Below are 23,752 nucleotides of genomic sequence, written 5' to 3' on the forward strand. Positions count from 1 at the left end.
CGGTGACATCTTGTGTAAATCAAAAACTAAAACCCTAAGATATCTCATTTCCATTTTAAATGCATGGGGGTTAAATATGGATATCCAGCACTCTAGAAGTTCCTGTGGGACTGATTTTATCCCCCATCTTCTCTGAGCCCTTTGCTGAGCGTGATAAGTAGGACCGCATTTCATTATCAACCCTGCTAGCACTGCACTTCGGGGAGACTAGATGAGGCTACACAGTGGGGGAGAAGATCCGGCTTCCAAAGAAGAAATGATTCACATGGTGCGATTATAAAAACCCACTTTAGGCCCAACTCATTTTCAACAGAATTGTGAAATAAAATAAAATCCCAAGGAAATGAAATTTCCTGCATCATTTTCCAAATTAAAAAAAAAAAATCATAGCAACACCATAAAAGAAATCAGAGGTTTCAAACTTTGGTTGGTAATGTTTGCATTTTGTAACATTTAGAAAAAAAAAAATTCCAAACAACATGTTGGAGAGGGCAACTTCGAAAAAAAAAAAAAAAACAAAAAACATAAGATCATCGTTAGGGGAATCTTCAATTGAATCAGTCGTCAGCATTACAGAAATAACATCAGAACAAAGAGCTTGGCTCCTGACAGCTGACCTAGTGCTCTTATATTTCTCTCCCCGTTGCTCTAGTTTCACAAAGTGGATACAGGGTGGATCTATATCCAAAATAAGAGAAAGCAAGCAAATCAAAGAAAACCACAATCAGGAAGGCCCCACACCACAAGGTCCCTGGAAATCAAATATTGAATACTGAGAGGCAATTTTTTATGGGGTTTCTACAAGTAAAGGAAACAGTGCAGTGCTGGAATAAAAGACTAGCTCCAGATAAAATGAAATTTAAAATCAAGGCCAAAGCAATGGTGGTAAAATGAAGGCAGTGATTTCATACAAATGATCTTTTCACACAAGGTATGAATTAAGACCCTCTATTTATAGACAAATAGACAAGCTTCCTGTATTAAAATTTTGACACAGGATTTTCTGAGACCTTTCAGGACAAATCCATACTGAGTAGATAATAGGAATGTGCCCAAGTGATAGCAATGGCTGTAATTCTATCAGGAGTAAAGCAAATTTCAGCGACCTAACTCTATGGCTAAAGAGTATGTTCAGCTTACTATTCTAGTAGTTAGTCCAACCTGAAGGGTACAAGCTCATCACTTGCCTGCTTCCTAGGTCCCATTTCAAAATTTATTTTGCTCTTGATAGACTATCTTTTCTGTTTAAAGAGATCAGTACTCAGAATTTTTAATAAAAACTTTTGAAAGGAAAACATTTATTTATCCATGCTTTTTTCATGCTTAAAAAAACCTACCTATTACTTAGCATGAAAAAATACTAAAATATTATTATATATCAGAATTACTTATATAAAATATTTATTTTATAGGATGCCCAAAAGGAAAAGCTTCTTGCCCATGAATATCACCACAATAATCTAGTGTAAAAGAAAAAAAAATGATCAATTTAATCTTGGATCTGGTACCAATCCCAAGATAGCCTCACAAGTGAAAGAATATATGGGATAATCATCATCATTACATTAAAAGGCGAATTATACATTTCAAGGCTGCTTGGGAGGAACAGAAGGCCTGCTAGGAAACAGCACATAATAAGATGACCCGTCTTTCCAGGTTAAGCCAAGAGTCCAGAAATGGGTAATATCATATCAGTCTTAGGCACCTGGGTGTCTCAGTCAGTTAAGCATCTGCTTTCAGGTCAGGTCATGATTTCAGGGTTCTGGGATTGAGTCCCACATCAGGCTCTCTGCTCAATGAGGAGCCTGCTTCTCTCTCTCTCTATCTCTCTCTGCCCCTCCTCCTGCTTGTGCTCTCTCTCTCTCTCAAAAAAATAAAAAATCTTTAAAAAAAATCCTATCAGTCTCATCTGCAGAGCATTTCAGGCTCAAAGGAACACTAAATAGAACCCCTCATTGCCAGATAAGTATATCCTCAAAAATCTTTTAACACAGTTGAAAAATCTCAACAAACATTCACTGAATAACAGAATACTAGTACAGGAATTTGGTATATAAGATTAGTTGATAGTTGGGATCCCTGGGTGGCACAGCGGTTTAGCTCCTGCCTTTGGCCCAGGGCGTGATCCTGGAGACCCGGGATCAAATCCCACGTCGGGCTCCCGGTGCATGGAGCCTGCTTCTCCCTCTGCCTGTGTCTCTGCCCCCTCTCTCTCTCTCTCTGTGTGTGACTATCATAAATTAAAAAAAAAAAAAAAGATTAGTTGATAGCTCTGAATTTGTTGCAGGACTGTTTTCTTTCTTGGTTTAATAATGGAAAGCAGGGATAGGATTGGGAAAGGAAGAAATGAATTATTAGCCTTCAAAATGTGGTGAAATTATTGCTACAACTTTTGAGCCTTTTCAGAGCTATTGAAACTTAGATAGATTGTACAAATATCTCCTTCTCTTTCTTTTTCTGAGCTGGCACTGAAACTCCAGTGTAAATAGCAAAATGAAACATCAGAAAGTTGTTACATGCAAATAACTAAACTTGCAAATAACACAAACGTATTAATAGTACATTATATTTTAGTTCTCTTTTTTTCAAAAGATTTTATTTATTTATTTATTCATGAGAGACACAGAGAGAGGCAGAGACATAGGCAGAGGAAGAAACAGGCTCAATGCAGGAAGCCTGATGTGGGACTCGATCCCTGAATTTGGATCACGCCCTGAGCCAAAGGCAGACGCTCAACTGCTGAGCCACCCAGGGGTCCCTATTTTAGTTCTCTTTAAGCATGCTTCATGTGAATGTGTTTTCTTTTGGGGTGTTTAAGCTCAATAACTACACTTATGAAAAGTCAAACCTTCTATGTAATTATTGGTAATGATATATACAGTATACTATTTTGAAATTTTTATTCCCAAAGTCTGTTATCAGACTCTTTGTCTCTATTCCTATACTACAAAGATATCTGGTGATACATTCTCTTTTTAAAAAGATTTATTTATGTATTTACTTATTTATTTGAGAGGGAGAGATGGAGAAAAAGAATCTCAAGTAGACTCCCCACTAAGAGCAGAGCCTGACACGTGGCTCAGTCTCATAACCCTGAGATCAGGACCTAAGCCGAAATCAAGAGTGAAACACTCAACTGACTGAGCCACCCAGGTGTTCCTGATGATACATTTTTAAGTTAAACCCTGCTTTAAAGTTAAATCCATGTTAATCTGAAAAGAAAAACATGAAGTTCCCAAAGAAAACTGAATTGTTTTTATGATATTTATATTAATGTATCATGTGTCACGTGGAGCTACACACTAGCCACCCACAATGAGACAAGTTCAAGATACTCTTTCAGTCTGTACATTAAACGTCCTGAGTTTTGTGGGTTTTGTGCCATAGTCCTGTTACAGAACGCTATTTCTTGATTTCTTTCCCTTTCAGTGTGCTATAAATCTACCTGTCTCTTTTTGGAACTCCTTTAAGTTTCACAGAAGGAAATAATACTCCAAGTTTGTTTCCATTGGCTCTGGCCTTCACTTCCAACAGTGAGCATAAATGACTAGTTGTTCCAAAACAGGCCATCAAGAAAGAATATATCCTTACCACAGTAATAAAAATATTCCATTTTCTTCATTCCCTCCCCCACTATTCTTGCTGTCAGATGGCCTCCCCTGAATAAAACTTTTAAGGAATGCTTGACTGTTTCTGCAAATGCATGAGACTGCCATCAAGTGTCTAAGTGCAGCTTCTGTCTGCTTCATTCCAGGTGTCCCACATCTGGCGCTGATCCTGCAGTGACCACCGTAATAAAACAGGAGGAGCCTGTGCCTGGCTTTCATCCTAATCATTCTCTAAAGAGCTCAATGAAAACTTGGACTCAGAATGTGAAAGCTGTTAGATTTTAGGGAGAAGGTTTAAATGAGGCAGTTGGAAGAAGAACAATGAATATTATAGCTCAGGACATGGAATACTACAAAAGGCTTCACTTCCAGAATCACAGGAATTACCATTTTTTAAGATTTTGTTTTACATGGAATATATTATCCTTCATTGGTGATACATGTAAGCCAAAAAACCTAGTATGCAGACAGAGATACAGATAATGATCTTTGTTTGTTTTTAAATCTGGGAGGAAAGAGAACAGCTAAACTACTTGTGCTGAAAAATAGATGAGCACTTGGAGGACATCCATGACTCTTGACACAACTCTCATTTCCTGGGGCTGGTCATGCTAGACAACAGAAAGGTGGCAAATAGCACATTATAACAGTTGTGATGGAGTCAGACACTTTGACTTCTGGCAATTCCATAGCCGTGGCAAACACCACTGAATTCTGAGTCACCATAAAAATTAGGGTCAACTCTTTAGAGTTGACCAAGAATCAGAGGCAGTGGTATTTTCACTACTCTCTACCCTTTTCATTCTCAAGCAGCTCAACTTGAGGAAAGAATTAGAGGAACTGAAGCAAGAAAACAACAAAGATAGAGTGGAAAGTTGCGTGTATGTGTGTAAAGGGGATATATGTATATGTGTGTGTATACAGAGTAGTACAGTATTCATATCTATCAAGTGGTCTTCTCAGATTATCCTGCTTGAGATTTCTTACCCACCTTCAAGTAAGTTCTGAAGTGTCAAACCATAATTATAGATAGGTTCCTATACCCCCAAAATGTACCAAACCTTAAAATATCATCACTTTAATATGACTAAAGATACAATCTTTTAAACAACTTTCAGTGATTCTTTCCATGTTACATGGCAACTTGCCACATACATTTAATTCTCAAGTTTGATGATTTCTTTTCACACCTAGCTTTTTGGCATGAGATACAATGCCACAAAACAAGAGTAAATGTGGCTGATATTGTACAAGCTTTCAGTATCAATACATATAGTCTATAATGTTGACCAGCCATAAACAGGACTATAGAAGCAATATGGCTGAAGAAGAGCATTCAATAAAACAAGCGTTACATTAACAGAATGATGATTGAATGGGTGGATGTAAGGCAATTTCAAACAGCTTGCCAAAGTAAACTCTCATTTTTCCATTTTCTGGTACAGTATCTAATTTCTGGCTCCTCATTTCCTGCATGATCTGATAATTATGAAATTCTAAATAAAGTGTCATCTTTCTTGCAACAAATCAATGAACAGAAAGCTCCCATCAGATGTTTCCTAAAGCTCCTGCTGATTATTTCCTGAATGTCTATCCCACAAACCACACAGCAAGTTCTTTGAGAACAAGGAACCTTCTCCATCCCATAACAAATACAGCTTCTGTGTGTGTGCATAGACGTGTGCATGTGAATTTAAAAAGAGCACTAAGCTAATGAGGGCACTTGATGGGATGAGCACTGGGTGTTATACTGTATGTTGGCAAATTGAATTTAAATTTTAAAAAGGGAGGGGCGCCTGGATGGTTCAGTGATTGAGCATCTTGCCTTCAGCTCAGGGTGTGATCCTGGGGTTGTAGGATCAAGTCCCATTTCAGGCTCCCCTATGGGGAGCCTGCTTCTCCCTATGCCTATGTCTCTGCCTCTCTCTCTGTGTCATAAATAAATAAATAAATAAATAAATAAATAAATAAATAAATAATTTTTAAATGTTTAAAGGGAATAAATTTAAAAATAAAAAGTAAAAAGAGGACTAATAAGTAATATGCAATTGGTAACAATGAGGAGCCACAAAATCACCATTTATTACAAATTTAAGATTGAGATTTAGCCCTTTCCAAACGCTGTGGTACAAATATGGGAAAAGAGAATTCCTCTTCATTGTATCTTTGTCCATACAGGTGCATAACATTTATTCTTGCATTTCTTATCACAAATTTATATCAATAGCATCATAATTACACAATTATAGTTTGGGCTTCCCTTTCTCTGTCATACAGTTTGAAACAATACCACCTCTATTCCTCAGGCAATCCTTATAATAATCCTATAATGCAAAGTCCAGCTTGTGAAAATAAAAAAATTCTATGGGTTACTAACTAAGCCTTCAGATACACAGGTAAATCTAAATTTATCTACTAATAAAGTAACATTATGGAGAAGTTTGTTTTAAACACTCTTCCAGCATATCAAAAATTATAGATATTCTCATGTTTGCAGAAAGCTCCCATCTTCTGCATTCTGTTTGTTTCAATTATTCAGGGCAACCCAGGCTGATAATTACACAGTCCCCAGTTGCTGAGTAAAAGTGATGCTTAATTAGCCAGCAGGAAAGATCGATTAAGATCCAGCAGGGCATCTTGTGAGGTTCTCTCACATTTCTGGAGGGAATAGATTCTGGCTGTGCCCTTCTAAAGGATAAAACTCCCTACTTCTAAGGAGTTTCAGTGAGAGGTTTCTAAGGTAGATGCTAAGATCAGTCAGGCATACAAATTGAATCCTAGTCATAACCCTACAGATGTTCTCTCTTCTCTAAGAGTACTTAGTTCAAACATTCTGAACCACATTGCCATCAGGTTGAGAAAGCTTAAAATAATACTAAACGTATCCCCAATTCTCGTTCAGTTACCATATTTCAAGCAAAAGATGGCCAGGAAATATATTGCAAAAGAAAATTTTTATTTTTCTCTTCCCCAGGCAAGTATATGTATCTGCCAGATGCTCATTCTAAAAGGCACAAATTAGGTCAGGACCTTTTATTTTAAAAAGTCAATGAACATGATACTCCACACCAGTCTAAGAGTAAAGCATTCCAATATGGTCAAAGAATCAACTGGATAAGTCTGGTTTAAGTTTTCTTTTAGGGAAGGAGATGTAGAAGTAAAATCAGGACCAAAAATTATAACAAAAATTAATTATCTCTAACTCCCTAAGATCTTTCTTAGTAACTTGGACAAGCATAAATGTTTAGCTTTTCACATATTTTGCAGAAGTATTCAATAAAGATAAACATAACAATCTAAAGCTAAAAGTAGATTCATTATCTTAAGATACATAATTATGAAAACATTTTTATTTTGGTAAATTAGTTGCCACTAACCATGCTTGCCTATCTCCAATTCAACTCAGTAAATACTTATTAAACCTCTGTCGAGTATAAAGAACTATAGTAAATATGTTCTACCTTGTTAATTTATATACTATGAAAGCAGATTTTACTGACTATGAATTGTTTCAAAGCTAATGAGAAATGAAATCAGTTTATACAAACCTAGTTTTGATTTGCTGGAAGCCTCGTAGAATATGGTCTCTGTGGTCCCTTGCAGTAGTACTGAGGTTCTCATTCCGCAAACCTTCTGCCAAGAACTCCTCAGCATCTAAAAGAAAAAGAAAGCTGGTCAACAGGAAAGTATTAAGAGATAAATAGGAAAATCTGAAGAATTTAAAAATGAGTATTATCTTCTCTTTAAAAACTTTAAAGTTTCAGGGCATCTGGATGGCTCAGTGGTTGATCATCTGCCTTGGGCTCAAGTGGTGATCCTAGGGTCCTGGGATCCTGTGCCATGTCAGGCTCCCCACAGGGAGCCTGCCTTTCCCTCTACCTATGTCTCTACCTCTGTCTCTGTGTCTCTCATGAAAAAAAAAAAATCTTAAAAAAAAATTTTTTTAAGTTTCAAAGCAATATGAATGTACTTAATACCACAGAACTGTGTACTTACTAATGGTTAAAACAGTAAATCTTATGTCATATATATTTTACCTGAATAAAAAATACATAAAACTTTAGGTATAACTATAAGTGATGCCTTCTGATAATCCAAGACCTTGCTATAAACTTGGAATGCCAATGCATATATATATATATAACAAAAAGTAACTATTTTTCTAAACCATTTTAAAGAAACACTGAAATATTAATTATCTCTGATGCCAGAGGATGGACTGTCAATTTCATAAACCTATAAATATTACAAATCAGTCATAGAAGGTCACAGGACAACACAAGCAAGAAAGAAACACTAGTAATAGAGCTGAAATAAAAAATAGAGCTGAACTACAAAACCGGGAACAAAAAGGGCAGGCATTCAAAGAAGAAAAATTAATTAGCAAATGCATCATCAATGAAAATGACAATGCAACCAAGTGAATGAACTCACATGGAAAAGAAAAATGTATCCAAGAGAAGGAAACTGCAATTAATGTGAACATACATTATAAAATAGGGACATGATAGAAATATATAATATGAAACAAATCATGTTATGTTGAAAGAAATGAGGGGCATCTAGATATTTTCAAAGACGAAGTACATTGATAATGATCACAATTGCCCAAAATACCAGCTACATACTTTATTATGCAAAAAAGGGTTATAATCCCTAAAAAGTATATAAATAACACAGTTAAAATATCCCACCTCCAAAACAGCGCCTTACAGTATAAAAATGTCATATATGCTATCAAATCATAATGTTATGAATTTATACAGTTGGGTTACATAAGCATGCTTAAAATTTTGTTTTACATTCATACTATTCAATAACATCAAAACAACAAAAAAATCCTAGATAGCCATCACTAGTACTTTTGGTGAAGTATAAAGTTCTGGAAATTAAAAATCTCACAGAGGAACACCATCAACTTCTAAGGCTTGCATCATGTCTACTGCATATGTTGTTTAATGGGTTCCTTTAAAGTCCTCTGAAGTGTAAAGAATGAGGAAATGAAAAGTTGAATTAAAAGATAAAAATAAATGTCACCTAAAATTCAGTGAATGCAATAAACCTATTAATAAAAGACAAGGACCATATGATCATCTCAGTAGAAGCAGAAAAAGCATTTGACAAAATTCAAGATAAAAAATACCCAGTAAACTCGGAATAGAAGGAAAATTCCTAGGCCTGATAAAGAGCAGCTTCAAGAAAGCCCCACAGCTAACATCATACATAATGGCCAAAGACTGGTGCTTTCCCTTAGTTCCTAAAGATCAGAAACAATATAAGGATGTTTGCTGGGACGCCTGGGTGGCTCAGTGGTTGAGTGTCTGCCTTCGGCTTAGGGCATGATCCTGGGGTCCTGGGATCAAGTCCCACATTGGGCTCCCTGCACTCCCTGCATGGAACCTGCTTCTCCCTCTGCCTGTGTCTCTGCCTCTCTCTTTCTGTGTCTCTCATGAATAAATAAGTAAAATCTTAAAAAAAAAAAAAAAAAAAAGGATGTTTGCTCTCACCATGAATATTCAACATTATGCTGGTGGTAGCCAGGGCAATTGCACAAGAAAATGAAGGATTAAGGACGCCTGGGTGGCTCAGTTGGTTGAATGTCTCCTTCAGCACAGGTCACTATCCCAGAGTCCTGGACTGAGCCTCCCTGCTCAGCAGGAACTCTGCCTCTCTTTCTCCATCCACCTCTTCCCCACTCATGCTCTCTCTCTTTCTCAAATAAATAAATAATTAATAAAATCTGTTTAAAAATTTAAAAAATAGTCCAGATTAGAAAGGAAGAAGTGAAACTATCTCTACTTGCACATTGCATGATCTTGTATATAACAAAACCCACTAAAAGCTACTAGAATAAACAAATTCAGTAAGCTTGCAAGATACAAGATTAATATACAAAAGCAACTGTCTTTCTATAAAGTAGCAATGAACAAGCCAAAAATGAAATTAGAAAAATTCCACTTAAGATAGCATAAAACAGAATTAAATACTTAGAAATAAATTTAACAGAAGCAGTGCAAGACTTAAACTCTGAAAATTGCAAAAAAAAAAAATTGTTAGAAAAAAACTGTTGGAAGAAATTAAAGATCTAAATAAATGGAAAGACATCCCTGTTCATAGATGAAGACTTATTATTGTTAAGATGGCAGTATTCCTCAAATTGATCTAAAGATTTAATGCAATCCCAATAAAAATCTCAGTTGACTTTTTTGCAAAAACTGATTAACTAATCCTAAAATTCATTTGAAAAGTCAAGGGACCCAGAATAGCCAGAACAACTTTGAAAAAAAAAGAACTTTGGAAGATTCACATTTTTTTAAAGATTTTATTTATTTGAGAGAGAGAGAACGTGTGGGTGAGAGAGAGAGAGCGAGCACAAACAGAGGAGGGGAGAAGGGAGCTCAGGGAGGGACAGAGGGAGAGGGAGAAGCAGGTTCCTTGCTGAGCAAGGATGCTGGGCTCAATTCCAGGACCCTGCAATCATGACTTGAGCTGAAGGCAGATGCTTAACTGACTGAGTCACCCAAGCACCCCAGAATTCACATTTTCTGATTTCAAAACTTACTACAAAGTTACAGTAATCAAGACAATATAGTACCAACAAAGAGATAGACACATAAATCAAAGGAATAAAATTGAAACTTCAGACATAGTCCTTCACATTTATAATCAATAGATTTTTGACAAGGATGTCAAGACAACTCAATAGGGAAAAAAAACATTTTTTCAACAAATGGTGCTGGAACTACTGAATATCCACATGCAAAAAACTGAAGTTGGATCCCTACCTCACACAATATACAAAATTTCATGCAAAATGGATCAAAGACCTAAATGTAAAATGTGAAACTATAAAATTCTTAGAAAGGAACAAGCATAAATCCTTGTGACCTTGGATTAGGTAATATTTCCAAAATTAGGTAAGTGTCTTAGATGTGATGTCAAAAGAACATGCAATAAAGGAAAAAATAAATTGGACATCAAAAAATTAAAAACTATTGTGCTTCAAAGGATGTCATCAAGAAAGTAAAAAGAACCCACAGGAGAAAATTTTTGCAAATCATATAGCTGGTAAGAGACTTATCTATAGAATATATAGAGAACTCTTACAACTCAATAATAAAAAGACAAACAATTCAATTTTAAAATGAGTAAAGGATCTGAACAGACATTTACCCAAGGAAGATATACAAATGGTCAATACGCACATGAAAACATGCTCAACATCAATTGTCATCAGGGAAATGCAAATCAAAACCACAATGAGATGCCACTTCACACTCACTAGGATGCTACAGCCAAAAATATGGACAAAAATGAATGTTGTCAAAGATATAGAAAAATTGGGACCCTCATATTTTACTGACAGGAATCTAAAATGCTGCTTTGTTAAACAGTCTTGTAGTTCCTCAAAAGGCTAAACAGAGAGTTACCATATGACCCAGTAATTTCACTACTAGATATACGCCCAAGAGAAATGAAAACAAATGTTCATAGCAGCATTATTCCTAATAGCCTGTATGTTCTTTCCCACTTGGGAAAGAACCCAAACGTCCATAAACTGATGAATGAATAAATAAAATGTGATAGATCTATACAGTGGAATATTATTCACCAATAGAAAGAAAATGAAATGTTGATACATGCTACAATATAGGTGAATCTCTGAAATTGTCATGGTAAGTGAAAGAAACTAGTCACAAGGACCACATATTATATAAATGAATTTATATGAAATATACAGAATAGGCAACTCTATAGAAACATAAAGTTAGATTAGTGGATGCCTACAGCTGCAGGAGGGAGGAAGATTGGGGAGTGAAAACTAAGGGTTCAAGTTTTCTTTTGGGATGATGAAAATGTTCTAAAATTTATTGTGATAATTGCCATTGGATTGTACACTTAAAGGGTAGGTTGCATGTTATATGAACTGTATCTCAATGAAGCTATTAAAAAAGAAAAGAAAAGAAAGAAAGAAAGAAAGAAAGAAAGAAAGAAAGAAAGAAAGAAAGAAAGAAAGAAAGAAAAAGAAAGAACATCTGTGTATACCTTTCTGAACTTTCAAAATTGAAGAAAAATGAAAACATCCCTCAAGGACTCAGACAAAAAAAATAAGTTGCCTACAAAACAACAGAGTCAAAATGGCCTCTCCACAAAATAAGCATCAGAAAATGAAAGTTTTATAGCTTTAAAGGAAAAATTTTAGGTCTAAGAATAAAATAAAACCAGAACTTAATATTATTTTTTTAAAGATTTTATTTATTTATTCATGAGAGACACACACAGAGAGAGGCAGAGATACAGGCAGAGGGAGAAGCAGGCTCCATACAAGGAGCCTGATGTGGGACCTGATCCCGGGACTCCAGGAGCACGCCCTGGGCTGAAGGCAGGCGCTAAACTGCTGAGCCACCCAAGGATCCCCCAGAACTTAATATTAAAAAGAGTAAACAAACCTTTCACATCTGAACATTGAAAATACACTCCTACATATGTCATGGGTCAGAGAGGAAATGCAATTACAACATACTGAGAAAATAGCCTGAATAAAATATTATAAGATATAACCAGTATTGTCCTGACCAATTCATAGACTTAAATATTTGTTTCTAGTATTAAATAAGAAAAAAAGCATCAAACTCAAGAAATCAGAAAAGAGCAATAAAACAAGCCTGTGGAAAATAGGAAGAAGGAAACAATAAAGATAAAAGCAGAATTAATAAATCAGAACAGTGCTCTGTGGAGTCACAACCCTCTGATAAGAAAGAGAAAGAGCAGAGGCAGGTCAATTGAGAGGGACTCTGGGAAGCTCCCTCTGTCCCCTTTGCCTTAATCACAAGCACTGGGCTTTCATCTCTTTATACATTATGATTTCACATAAGAATTTAATTTTGAAAAGAGTTCCATTGCACACCTTGGGCAGCCCGGGTGGCTCAGCGGTTTAGCGCCGCCTTCAGCCCAAGGTCTGATCCTGGAGACCTGGGATAGAGTCCCGCATTGGGCTCCCTGCATGGAGCCTGCTTCTCCCTCTGCCTGTGTCTGTCTGTGCCTTTCTTTCTCTGTGAGTATAAATTCTCTCATGAATAGATAAATTAAATCTTAAAAAAAAAACACTGACCTTAGAAACAGTGAAAAAAATGTATAAATACTAAATAAGTGTTTAACAGCTGGAAATTTTCAGAGGTGAGTGGGAAATCCAGTAAATTGATAAAGCATTTGCATATGTAATCAAGGAAAAGGGAAAGAAAGCACAAATATACAGAAATGAAGCAGAATAAAAGGAAGCAACAACAAATACAGTACCTTTAATAATATAATGGAACATTTCATAAAGTTGGTGAGATTTCAAGTTATTTTAATTTTCTTCTTTGTGCTTTTATATAATGTGTTTTATGATATTGGTTATCATTTTTCCCCTTTGAAAGTTATTTTCAAAAATAAGGGCCTATGTAAGTAAACAAAATAAAATGCCATGTAAATAAATTTGAAAACCACAGTGAAACAATTTCTGAGAAAAACATAGATTTCTAAAACTGAATTGAGAAATGGAAAACCTGAATCCTGAACAGGCTAATAACCAGGGAAAAAGAAGAAAATTTTGTCAAATTGTTAAAAAAAATAAAAGTTCAGATTCATATAGTTATATAAATGTCATTCAAACTTTTAAGTAATCAATCATTCTCATTCAACATAAACTATCCCAGTGCAAAGAAGAGAAAGCTTCTTTAATCATTTATTAAAAGTCATCATAACTCCAGTTCTAAAAGAGCATAAAAAAGAATCAGTTTAAAGTTAATATAGATATAAAAACCCTAAAAAAAAAAAAAAGATATAAAAACCCTAAATAAAGTACTAGTAAGTCAAACGTAGCAGTACATTAAAATAATAATATAAAGTATATCCTTGGAATATAAAGATGTTTGAATATTATTGATGTATTGTGTTTTTTATTTATTAGTTTAAAAAAGAGATCTATACAAGCAGGTTGATAAATGGCAAAGACCTCACCTGATGATGTTTATCATCTATTTGTAACAAAACTGTATTAAATAGAAATAAAAGAATACCTTCTTAACCTAAGAGAGATATATATCCCATTTATGCCTGAAAAACTAAAGTCATTATCATTAAAGAACAAGATTGGTTTGCCAACTACTCCCACTATTAATTAATATTGTTCGGGAGGTTCTAGACAAAAAGAAGCCCAAGAAAGAAGAAAACTGTCATTATGTGTAGATATTATAACCAAATATATACAAGTTTAAAACTATGAACTTAAGGAAAAAAAAAAAAACCACTATGAACTTAAGGGATGCCTGGGTGGTTAGGCAGTTGAGCATCTGCCTTTGGCCCAGGGTGTGATCCTGGGATCCAGGATCCAGTCCCGCATCAGGCTCCTTACAGGGAGCCTTTGTCTCCCTCAGCCTACATCTCTGCCTCTTTCTCTGTTTCTCATGAATAAATAAATAAAATCTTAAAAAAACAACTATGAACTTGAAAGCTTTTAGAAATTGTAAGAATTATAATAGCCAGAAGGAAAATATTTTTTTAAACCTATAGCTTTTTGAGTAATAATAGAATAATTTGTGTTGGACTAACTTTCAAACAGGTAAGAATTATCAACAAAATATTTAAAAACAATAATTTTTAAGGCACCAAACAGCCAAAAGCAGGCAGAAATTGGCAGGAATTTGATCCCTGAAAGAAAGGAACTGTAAAAAAAAAAAAAGAGAGAAAGAAAGAAAGAAGAAAGAAAGAAAGAAAGAAAGAAAGAAAGAAAGAAAGAAAAAGAAAAAGAAAGGAACTGTAGAATGAGACTTGCATTTTTACAGCTTTTTATCTAAGGGTACACCCAGACCATGTGGGGTCTGGAGTAGCTGAGGAGTACCCTGAGACAAAACTTAGTGGAATGTGGGACAACATCAAAGGTCATTACTTACATGTATTTGGTGCCCCAGAAGAAGGGCAGAAAGACAATGGGTAAAAAAATAAATAAATAAAAAAGAGAGGAGGGGAGGGGCAAGATGGCCGAAGAGTAGGGTCTCCAAATCACCTGTCCCCACCAAATTACCTAGAAAACTTACAAATTTTCCTGAAAATCTATGAATTCGGCCTGAGAATTAAAAAGAGAACACCTGGAATGCTACAGTGAGAAAAGTTCGCGCTTCTATCAAGCTAGGAAGACGGGGAAAAAAGAAATAAAAAAACAAAGGCCTCCAAGGGGGAGGGGCCCCGCGAGGAGCCGGGCTGAGGCCGGGGCGAGTGTCCCCAGGACAGGAGAGCCCCGTCCCGGAGACGCAGGAGCTGCACCGACCTTCCCGGGCGGAAAGGGGCTCGCGGGGAGTTGGAGCAGGATCCCAGGAGGGCGGGGATGCCCTCGGGCTCCCCGGGACAGTAACAGACACCTGCGCCCCGGGAGAGTGCCCCGAGCTCCCTAAGGGCTGCAGCGCGCACGGCGGGACCCGGAGCAGCTCGGAGGGGCTCGGGCGGCGGCTCCGCGGAGGGGGCTGCGGGGCGGGAGCGCGAATCCAACGGCGCAGGCCCCGGAGCACTGGGCGCCGGGACACAGCCCAGGATCCGGCCTTCCCCGGGACAGGCAGAGGCCGGGAGGGCCCAGGACAGCAAGGACGCTCCTGCCCCAGCTGAGCAGATCAGCGGCCCCGCCCCGGAGCCTCCGGGCCCTGCAGACGGAGAGCTCCGGAGTTCCTGCGGGTGCTGAATCCAGGGCTCCAGAGCTGCCGCCGCCACCGTCGTTGTTCCTCCAGGGGCCTCATGGGGTAAACAACCCCCACTGAGCCCTGCACCAGGCAGGGGGCAGAGCAGCTCCCCCAAGTGCTAACACCTGAAAATCAGCACAACAGGCCCCTCCCCCAGAAGACCAGCTAGACGGCCAAGTTCCAGGGGAAGTCAAGGGACTTAAAGTACACAGAATCAGAAGATACTCCCCCGTGGTTTTTTTGTTTTGTTTTGTTTCGTTTCGTTTTGTTTTGCTTTTTGATTTGTTTCCTTCCCCCACTTTTTTTTCCTTTCTTTTTCTCTTTTTCTTCTTTTTTTTTCTTTTTTTCTTCCTTTTTCTTTTTTCTCTTTCTCTTTTCTTTCCTTCTTTCTCTCCTCTCTTTTTCTCCTTTTCCCAATACAACTCGCTTTTGGCCACTCTGCACTGAGCAAAATGACTAGAAGGAAAACCTCACCTCAAAAGAAAGAATCAGAAACAGTCCTCTCTCCCACAGTTACAAAATCTGGATTACAATTCAATGTCAGAAAGCCAATTCAGAAGCACTATTATACAGCTACTGGTGGCTCTAGAAAAAAGCATAAAGGACTCAAGAGACTTCATGACTGCAGAATTTAGAGCTAATCAGGCAGAAATTAAAAATCAATTGAATGAGATGCAATCCAAACTAGAAGTCCTAACCACGAGAGTTAATGAGGTGGAAGAACGAGTGAGTGACATAGAAGACAAGTTGATGGCAAAGAGGGAAACTGAGGAAAAAAGAGACAAACAATTAAAAGACCATGAAGATAGATTAAGGGAAATAAACGACAGCCTGAGGAAGAAAAACCTACGTTTAATTGGGGTTCCTGAGGGCGCCGAAAGGGACAGAGGGCCAGAATATGTATTTGAACAAATTCTAGCTGAAAACTTTCCTAATCTGGGAAGGGAAACAGGCATTCAGATCCAGGAAATAGATCCCCCCCTAAGATCAATAAAAACCGTTCAACACCTCGACATTTAATAGTGAAGCTTGCAAATTCCAAAGATAAAGACAAGATCCTTAAATCAGCAGGAGACAAGAAATCCCTGACTTTTATGGGGAGGAGTATTAGGATAACAGCAGACCTCTCCACAGAGACCTGGCAGGCCAGAAAGGGCTGGCAGGATATATTCAGGGTCCTAAATGAGAAGAACATGCAACCAAGAATACTTTATCCAGCAAGGCTCTCATTCAAAATGGAAGGAGAGATAAAGAGCTTCCAAGACAGGCAGGAACTGAAAGAATATGTGACCTCCAAACCAGCTCTGCAAGAAATTTTAAGTGGGACTCTTAAAATTCCCCTTTAAGAAGAAGTTCAGTGGAACAATCCACAAAAACAAGGACTGAATAGATATCATGATGACACTAAACTCATATCTCTCAATAGTAACTCTGAACGTGAATGGGCTTAATGACCCCGTCAAAAGGCGCAGGGTTTCAGACTGGATAAAAAAGCAGGACCCATCTATTTGCTGTCTACAAGAGACTCATTTTAGACAGAAGGACACCTACAGCCTGAAAATAAAAGGCTGGAGAACCATTTACCATTCGAATGGTCCTCAAAAGAAAGCAGGGGTAGCCATCCTTATATCAGATAAACTAAAATTTACCCCGAAGATTGTAGTGAGAGATGAAGAGGGACACTATATCATACTTAAAGGATCTATCCAACAAGAGGACTTAACAATCCTCAATATATATGCCCCGAATGTGGGAGCTGCCAAATATATAAATCAATTAATAACCAAAGTGAAGAAATACTTAGATAATAATACACTTATACTTGGTGACTTCAATCTAGCTCTTTCTACCCTCGATAGGTCTTCTAAGCACAACATCTCCAAAGAAATGAGAGCTTTAAATGATACACTGGTCCAGATGGATTTCACAGATATATACAGAACTTTACATCCAAACTCAACTGAATACACATTCTTCTCAAGTGCACATGGAACTTTCTCCAGAATAGACCACATACTGGGTCACAAATTGGATCTGAACCGATACCAAAAGATTGGGATCGTCCCCTGCATATTCTCAGACCATAATGCCTTGAAATTAGAACTAAATCACAACAAGAAGTTTGGAAGGACCTCAAACACGTGGAGGTTAAGGACCATCCTGCTAAAAGATGAAAGGGTCAACCAGGAAATTAAGGAAGAATTAAAAAGATGCATGGAAACTAATGAGAATGAAGATACAACTGTTCAAAATCTTTGGGATGCAGCAAAAGCAGTCCTAAGGGGGAAATACATCGCAATACAAGCATCCATTCAAAAACTGGAAAGAACTCAAATACAAAAGCTAACCTTACACATAAAGGAGCTAGAGAAAAAACAGCAAATAGATCCTACACCCAGGAGAAGAAGAGAGTTAATAAAGATTCGAGCAGGACTCAACGAAATCGAGACCAGAAGAACTGTGAAACAGATCAACAGAACCAGGAGTTGGTTCTTTGAAAGAATTAATAAGATAGATAAGCCATTAGCCAGCCTTATTAAAAAGAAGAGAGAGAAGACTCAAATTAATAAAATCATGAATGGGAAAGGAGAGATCACTACCAACACCAAGGAAATACAAACGATTTTAAAAACATATTATGAACAGCTATATGCCAATAAATTAGGCAATCTAGAAGAAATGGACGCATTCCTGGAGAGCCACAAACTACCAAAACTGGAACAGGAAGAAATAGAAAACCTTAACAGGCCAATAACCAGGGAGGAAATTGAAGCAGTCATCAAAAACCTCCCAAGACACAAGAGTCCAGGGCCAGATGGCTTCCCAGGGGAATTCTATCAAACGTTTAAAGAAGAAACCATACCTATTCTCCTAAAGCTGTTTGGAAAGATAGAAAGAGATGGAGTACTTCCAAATTCGTTCTATGAGGCCAGCATCACCTTAATTCCAAAACCAGACAAAGACCCCACCAAAAAGGAGAATTACAGACCAATATCCCTGATGAACATGGATGCAAAAATTCTCAACAAGATACTGGCCAATAGGATCCAACAGTACATTAAGAAAATTATTCACCATGACCAAGTAGGATTTATCCCTGGGACACAAGGCTGGTTCAACACCCGTAAAACAATCAATGTGACTCATCATATCAGCAAGAGAAAAACCAAGAACCATATGATCCTCTCATTAGATGCAGAGAAAGCATTTGACAAAATACAGCATCCATTTCTGATCAAAACTCTTCAAAGTGTAGGGATAGAGGGAACATTCCTCAACATCTTAAAAGCCATCTACGAAAAGCCCACAGCAAATATCATTCTCAATGGGGAAGCGCTGGGAGCCTTTCCCCTAAGATCAGGAACAAGACAGGGATGTCCACTCTCACCACTGCTATTCAACATAGTACTGGAAGTCCTAGCCTCAGCAATCAGACAACAAAAAGACATTAAAGGCATTCAAACTGGCAAAGAAGAAGTCAAACTCTCCCTCTTCACCGATGACATGATACTCTACATAGAAAACCCAAAAGTCTCCACCCCAAGATTGCTAGAACTCGTACAGCAATTTGGTAGCGTGGCAGGATACAAAATCAATGCCCAGAAATCAGTGGCATTTCTATACACTAACAATGAAACTGAAGAAAGAGAAATTAAGGAGTCAATCCCATTTACAATTGCACCCAAAAGCATAAGATACCTAGGAATAAACCTAACCAAAGATGTAAAGGATCTATACCCTAAAAACTATAGAACACTTCTGAAAGAAATTGAGGAAGACACAAAGAGATGGAAAAATATTCCATGCTCATGGATTGGAAGATCTAATATTGTGAAAATGTCAATGTTACCCAGGGCAATTTACACGTTTAATGCAATCCCTATCAAAATACCATGGACTTTCTTCAGAGAGTTAGAACAAATTATTTTAAGATTTGTGTGGAATCAGAAAAGACCCCGAATAGCCAGGGGAATTTTAAAAAAGAAAACCATATCTGGGGGCATCACAATGCCAGATTTCAGGTTGTACTACAAAGCTGTGGTCATCAAGACAGTGTGGTACTGGCACAAAAACAGACACATAGATCAATGGAACAGAATAGAGAACCCAGAAGTGGACCCTGAACTTTATGGTCCACTAATATTCGATAAAGGAGGAAAGACTATCCATTGGAAGAAAGACAGTCTCTTCAATAAATGGTGCTGGGAAAATTGGACATCCACATGCAGAAGAATGAAACTAGACCACTCTCTTTCACCATACACAAAGATAAACTCAAAATGGATGAAAGATCTAAATGTGAGACAAGATTCCATCAAAATTCTAGAGAAGAACACAGGCAACACCCTTTTTGAACTCGGCCACAGTAACTTCTTGCAAGTTACATCCACAAAGGCAAAAGAAACAAAAGCAAAAATGAACTATTGGGACTTCATCAAGATAAGAAGCTTTTGCACAGCAAAGGATACAGTCAACAAAACTAAAAGACAGCCTACAGAATGGGAGAAGATATTTGCAAATGACATATCAGATAAAGGGCTAGTTTCCAAGATCTATAAAGAACTTATTAAACTCAACACCAAAGAAACAAACAGTCCAAACATGAAATGGGCAAAAGACATGAAGAGAAATCTCACAGAGGAAGACATAGACATGGCCAACATGCATATGAGAAAATTCTCTGCATCACTTGCCATCAGGGAAATACAAATCAAAACCACAATGAGATACCACCTCACACCAGTGAGAATGGGGCAAATTAACAAGGCAGGAAACAATAAATGTTGGAGAGGATGCAGAGAAAAGGGAACCCTCTTACACTGTTGGTGGGAATGTGAACTGGTGCAGCCAATCTGGAAAACTATGTGGAGGTTCCTCAAAGAGTTAAAAATAGACCTGCCCTACGACCCAGCAATTGCACTGTTGGGGATTTACCCCAAAGATTCACATGCAATGAAACGCCGGGACACCTACACCCTGATGTTTCTAGCAGCAATGTCCACAATAGCCAAACTGTGGAAGGAGCCTCGGTGTCCATTGAAAGATGAGTGGATAAAGAAGATGTGGTTTATGTATACAATGGAATATTACTCAGCTATTAGAAATGACAAATACCCACCATTTGCTTCAATGTGGATGGAACTGGAGGGTATTATGCTGAGTGAAGTAAGTCAGTCGGAGAAGGACAAACATTATATGTTCTCATTCATTTGGGGAATATAAATAATAGTGAAAGGGAATATAAGGAAAGGGAGAAGAAATGTGTGGGAAATATCAGAAAGGAGAGACAGAACGTAAAGACTGCTAACTCTGGGAAATGAACTAGGGGTGGTAGAAGGGGAGGAGGGCGGGGGGTGGGAGTGAATGGGTGACGGGCACTGGGGTTATTCTGTAGGTTGGTAAATTGAACACCAATAAAAAATAAATTTTAAAAAAGTCAAAAAAATATATAATAAAAATTATCACCAATTAATAACTGCCACAAAATTTTAAACTATCAAAGTATAAAATAAATGCCCTAAAAGCAAAAAAGAAAGAAAGAAAGAAAGAAAGAAAGAAAGAAAGAAAGAAAGAAAAGAAATAATAGCAAAAAATTTCCCAAGTTTGGTAAAAAAAAAAAAAAATCAATCTACATATTCAACAAGCTCTGTGGATGTCAAATAGGATAAATATAAAGAAAACTAAACATAGGCTTATTATAATCATACTGCTGAAAACCAAAGATAAAGAAAAAAAAATTCAAGGAAGGCAGAGAAAATGACTTATTACATATAGGAGAATAGGATAGGAATAAGAGTGACTTTTCATCAAAAATAATGGAGGCCAGAGGATACTTTATTTATTTATTTATAAAGATTTTATTTATCTATTCATGAGACACAGAGAGAGAGAGAGAAAGAGAGAAGCAGAGACACAGGCAGAGGGAGGCAGGCTCCATGCAGGGAGCCAGATGCGGGACTCGATCCCAGGACTCCAGGATCATGCCCAGGGCTGAAGGCAGGCACCAAACCGCTGAACCACCCAGGGATCCCCAATACTTTAAAGTGCTGAAAAGAAAAAGAAAAAACAACTCTGTCAACCCAGAATTCTTTTTTTTTTTTTTTAATTTTTATTTATTTATGATAGTCACAGAGAGAGAGAGGCAGAGACGCAGGCAGAGGGAGAAGCAGGCTCCATGCTCCGGGAGCCCGATGTGGGATTTGATCCCGGGTCTCCAGGATCACGCCCTGGGCCAAAGGCAGGCGCCAAACCGCTGCGCCACCCAGGGATCCCTCAACCCAGAATTCTATATCCAGTGGCAATAGTCATCAAAATGTGAAGGCAAAAAATAAAGACATCTTTCAGATAATGAAAAATGGGAAAAAAATTTTTTTGCTAGGAAACTGCACTGGAAGAAATCCAAAGGAAATTCATTGAGCTGAAGGGCACAGGTACCAGTGGAAAACTCAGATCAACAGGAGCACCAAAATGCTAAGTATTTGGGTAAATATAAAACATTATCATTTTTTTCTCTTCCTTTTAATTTTTTCAAAAGATAGCTGGCAATTTAAAGCACAGATAAATACTGCATTTTGCAGTTTATAACATATGTACATGTAAAATACATAACAACAATAGAATAGAGGATGAGGAGGTGGGTAAATGAAACCCATTTAGTGGTACAATACTAACTCTAAGTAGACTGATAAGTTTTGGATATTGTAATTACTGAAGCAAACCTAATAAAATAAAATATAGAGGTATAGTTTTTAAGAAACAGAGAAATTAAAATGGAATACTTAAAAGCATTTGATATATTTTTAACAAGGCAAGTGTAATTAAAAACTGTGACTAAAAAATAAACAGTAGACCCTAGGGAAGCCTGGGTGGCTCAGCGGTTGAGCATCTGCCTTTGGCACAGGTCATGATCCTGGAGTTCTGGGATCGAGTCCTGCATGGGGCTCCCCACAGGCACCTGCTTCTCCCTCTGCCTGTGTCTCTGCCTCTCTCTGTAACTCTTATGAATAAATAAATAAAATCTTTAAAAAAAATAAATGGTAGACCCTAAATCCATTCATAACAATAGTTATATTAGATATAAATGAACTAAACACTCCAATTAAAAGGCAGAGAATGTTTGGGGCACCTGGGTGGTTCAGTCAGTTAAGCATCCAAATCTTGATCTCAGCTCAGGTCTTTTTTTTTTTTTTTTTTTTTTTTTATTGGAGTTCCATTTGCCAACATGATTGAGATCATGAGGGGTCTTGAGTTCAAGCCCTATATTGGCTCCACACTGGGCATGGAGCCTACTTTTTTTTTTTTTTTTTTGTAAGTAGAGAATGCTTAACTGAATAAAAATGCAATAATGTGCTGTCTACAAGAAATATACTTCAAATACAAAGACACAGATGGCTGAAAATAAAAGGATGGAAGTGACATAGAAGCAAACAGCAAGCATAAGGACAGCTATATTAATGTCAGACAAAATAGCTTCAAGATAGTATTACCAGAGATAAAGAGGGATATTTCATTATGATAAAAGGGACAAGTCATAAGGAAGATATAATCATAGATGTATATGCACACAATAATAAGAACTACAAAATACTTTAAGCAAACTCCTACAGGACTAAAGTGAGGAAAAGACATGTCTACAATCATAGGTGGAGATTTTACCACCTTCTCTCAGAAACTAAAAGAACAGCTAGACAGGGCAGCACTGGTGGCACAGGGGTTTAGCGCCACCTGCAACCCAGGGCGTGATCCTGGAGACCCTGGATCGAGTCCCACGTCAGGCTCTTTATATGATACCTGCTTCTCCCTCTGCCTATGTCTCTGCCTCTCTCTCTCTCTGTCTCTATAAATAAATAAAATCTTAAAAAAAAAAAAAGAACAGCTAGACAAATAATCACTAAGGAGATAGAGAACCTGAACAACACTATCAATCACTTTGACCTAATTGACAGCCATAGAATGATATATACGTTTTTTAAATGTGCAAGGAATGTTCATCAAAATATACCTTATTCTGGGCCATAAAATAAGTCTTAACAAATGCCAAAACTCTAAAACCTTACAGAATATGTTTCTTGACTACAAAATAATTAAGTTGGAAATTAGTAACAATGGGATATCTAAAAATATCAAGAATTTGAAATAGCATAAAGCAAAGAAGAAATAGTCTTATTTGAATAAACTAAATATTTCAAATGGGATGACTATAAAATACAACAAATCTAAATTTATAGGATTTATAGATTCCTGTGCTTCAGGGAAATGTATAGCTTTAAATGTTCTGTTAGAGAAGAAGGAAGTTTTAAAATTAGTGATCTAAGTTTTCACCTTAAGAAACTAGAAAAATAAAAGTACATTAAATCCCAAATAGAAAAAAGAAAATAATAAAGATAAGGACAGAAATCAATTTAGAAAGAAGAATAAACATTGGTTGGTTCT

General features: G+C 37.2%; 1 protein-coding gene across 2 annotated transcripts in view; it reads right to left on the reverse strand.

Moving 5' to 3' along the window:
- SKAP1 (src kinase associated phosphoprotein 1) overlaps positions 1–23,752 on the reverse strand; it is a 287,830-nt gene that overhangs the window by 246,883 nt on the left and 17,195 nt on the right. For both annotated transcript variants that reach the window (XR_005364446.1, XM_038547555.1), the window contains exon 2: positions 7,157–7,262. Coding sequence is in view for 1 of the 2 variants with exons in the window: in XM_038547555.1 (XP_038403483.1) it covers positions 7,157–7,262 (106 nt within the window). In the remaining variant the exon portion in view is untranslated. The remainder of the gene's footprint in view (positions 1–7,156; positions 7,263–23,752) is intronic.

Source organism: Canis lupus, chromosome 9 (genome assembly GCF_011100685.1).
Source record: "Canis lupus familiaris isolate Mischka breed German Shepherd chromosome 9, alternate assembly UU_Cfam_GSD_1.0, whole genome shotgun sequence".
Lineage (NCBI taxonomy): Eukaryota > Metazoa > Chordata > Mammalia > Carnivora > Canidae > Canis > Canis lupus.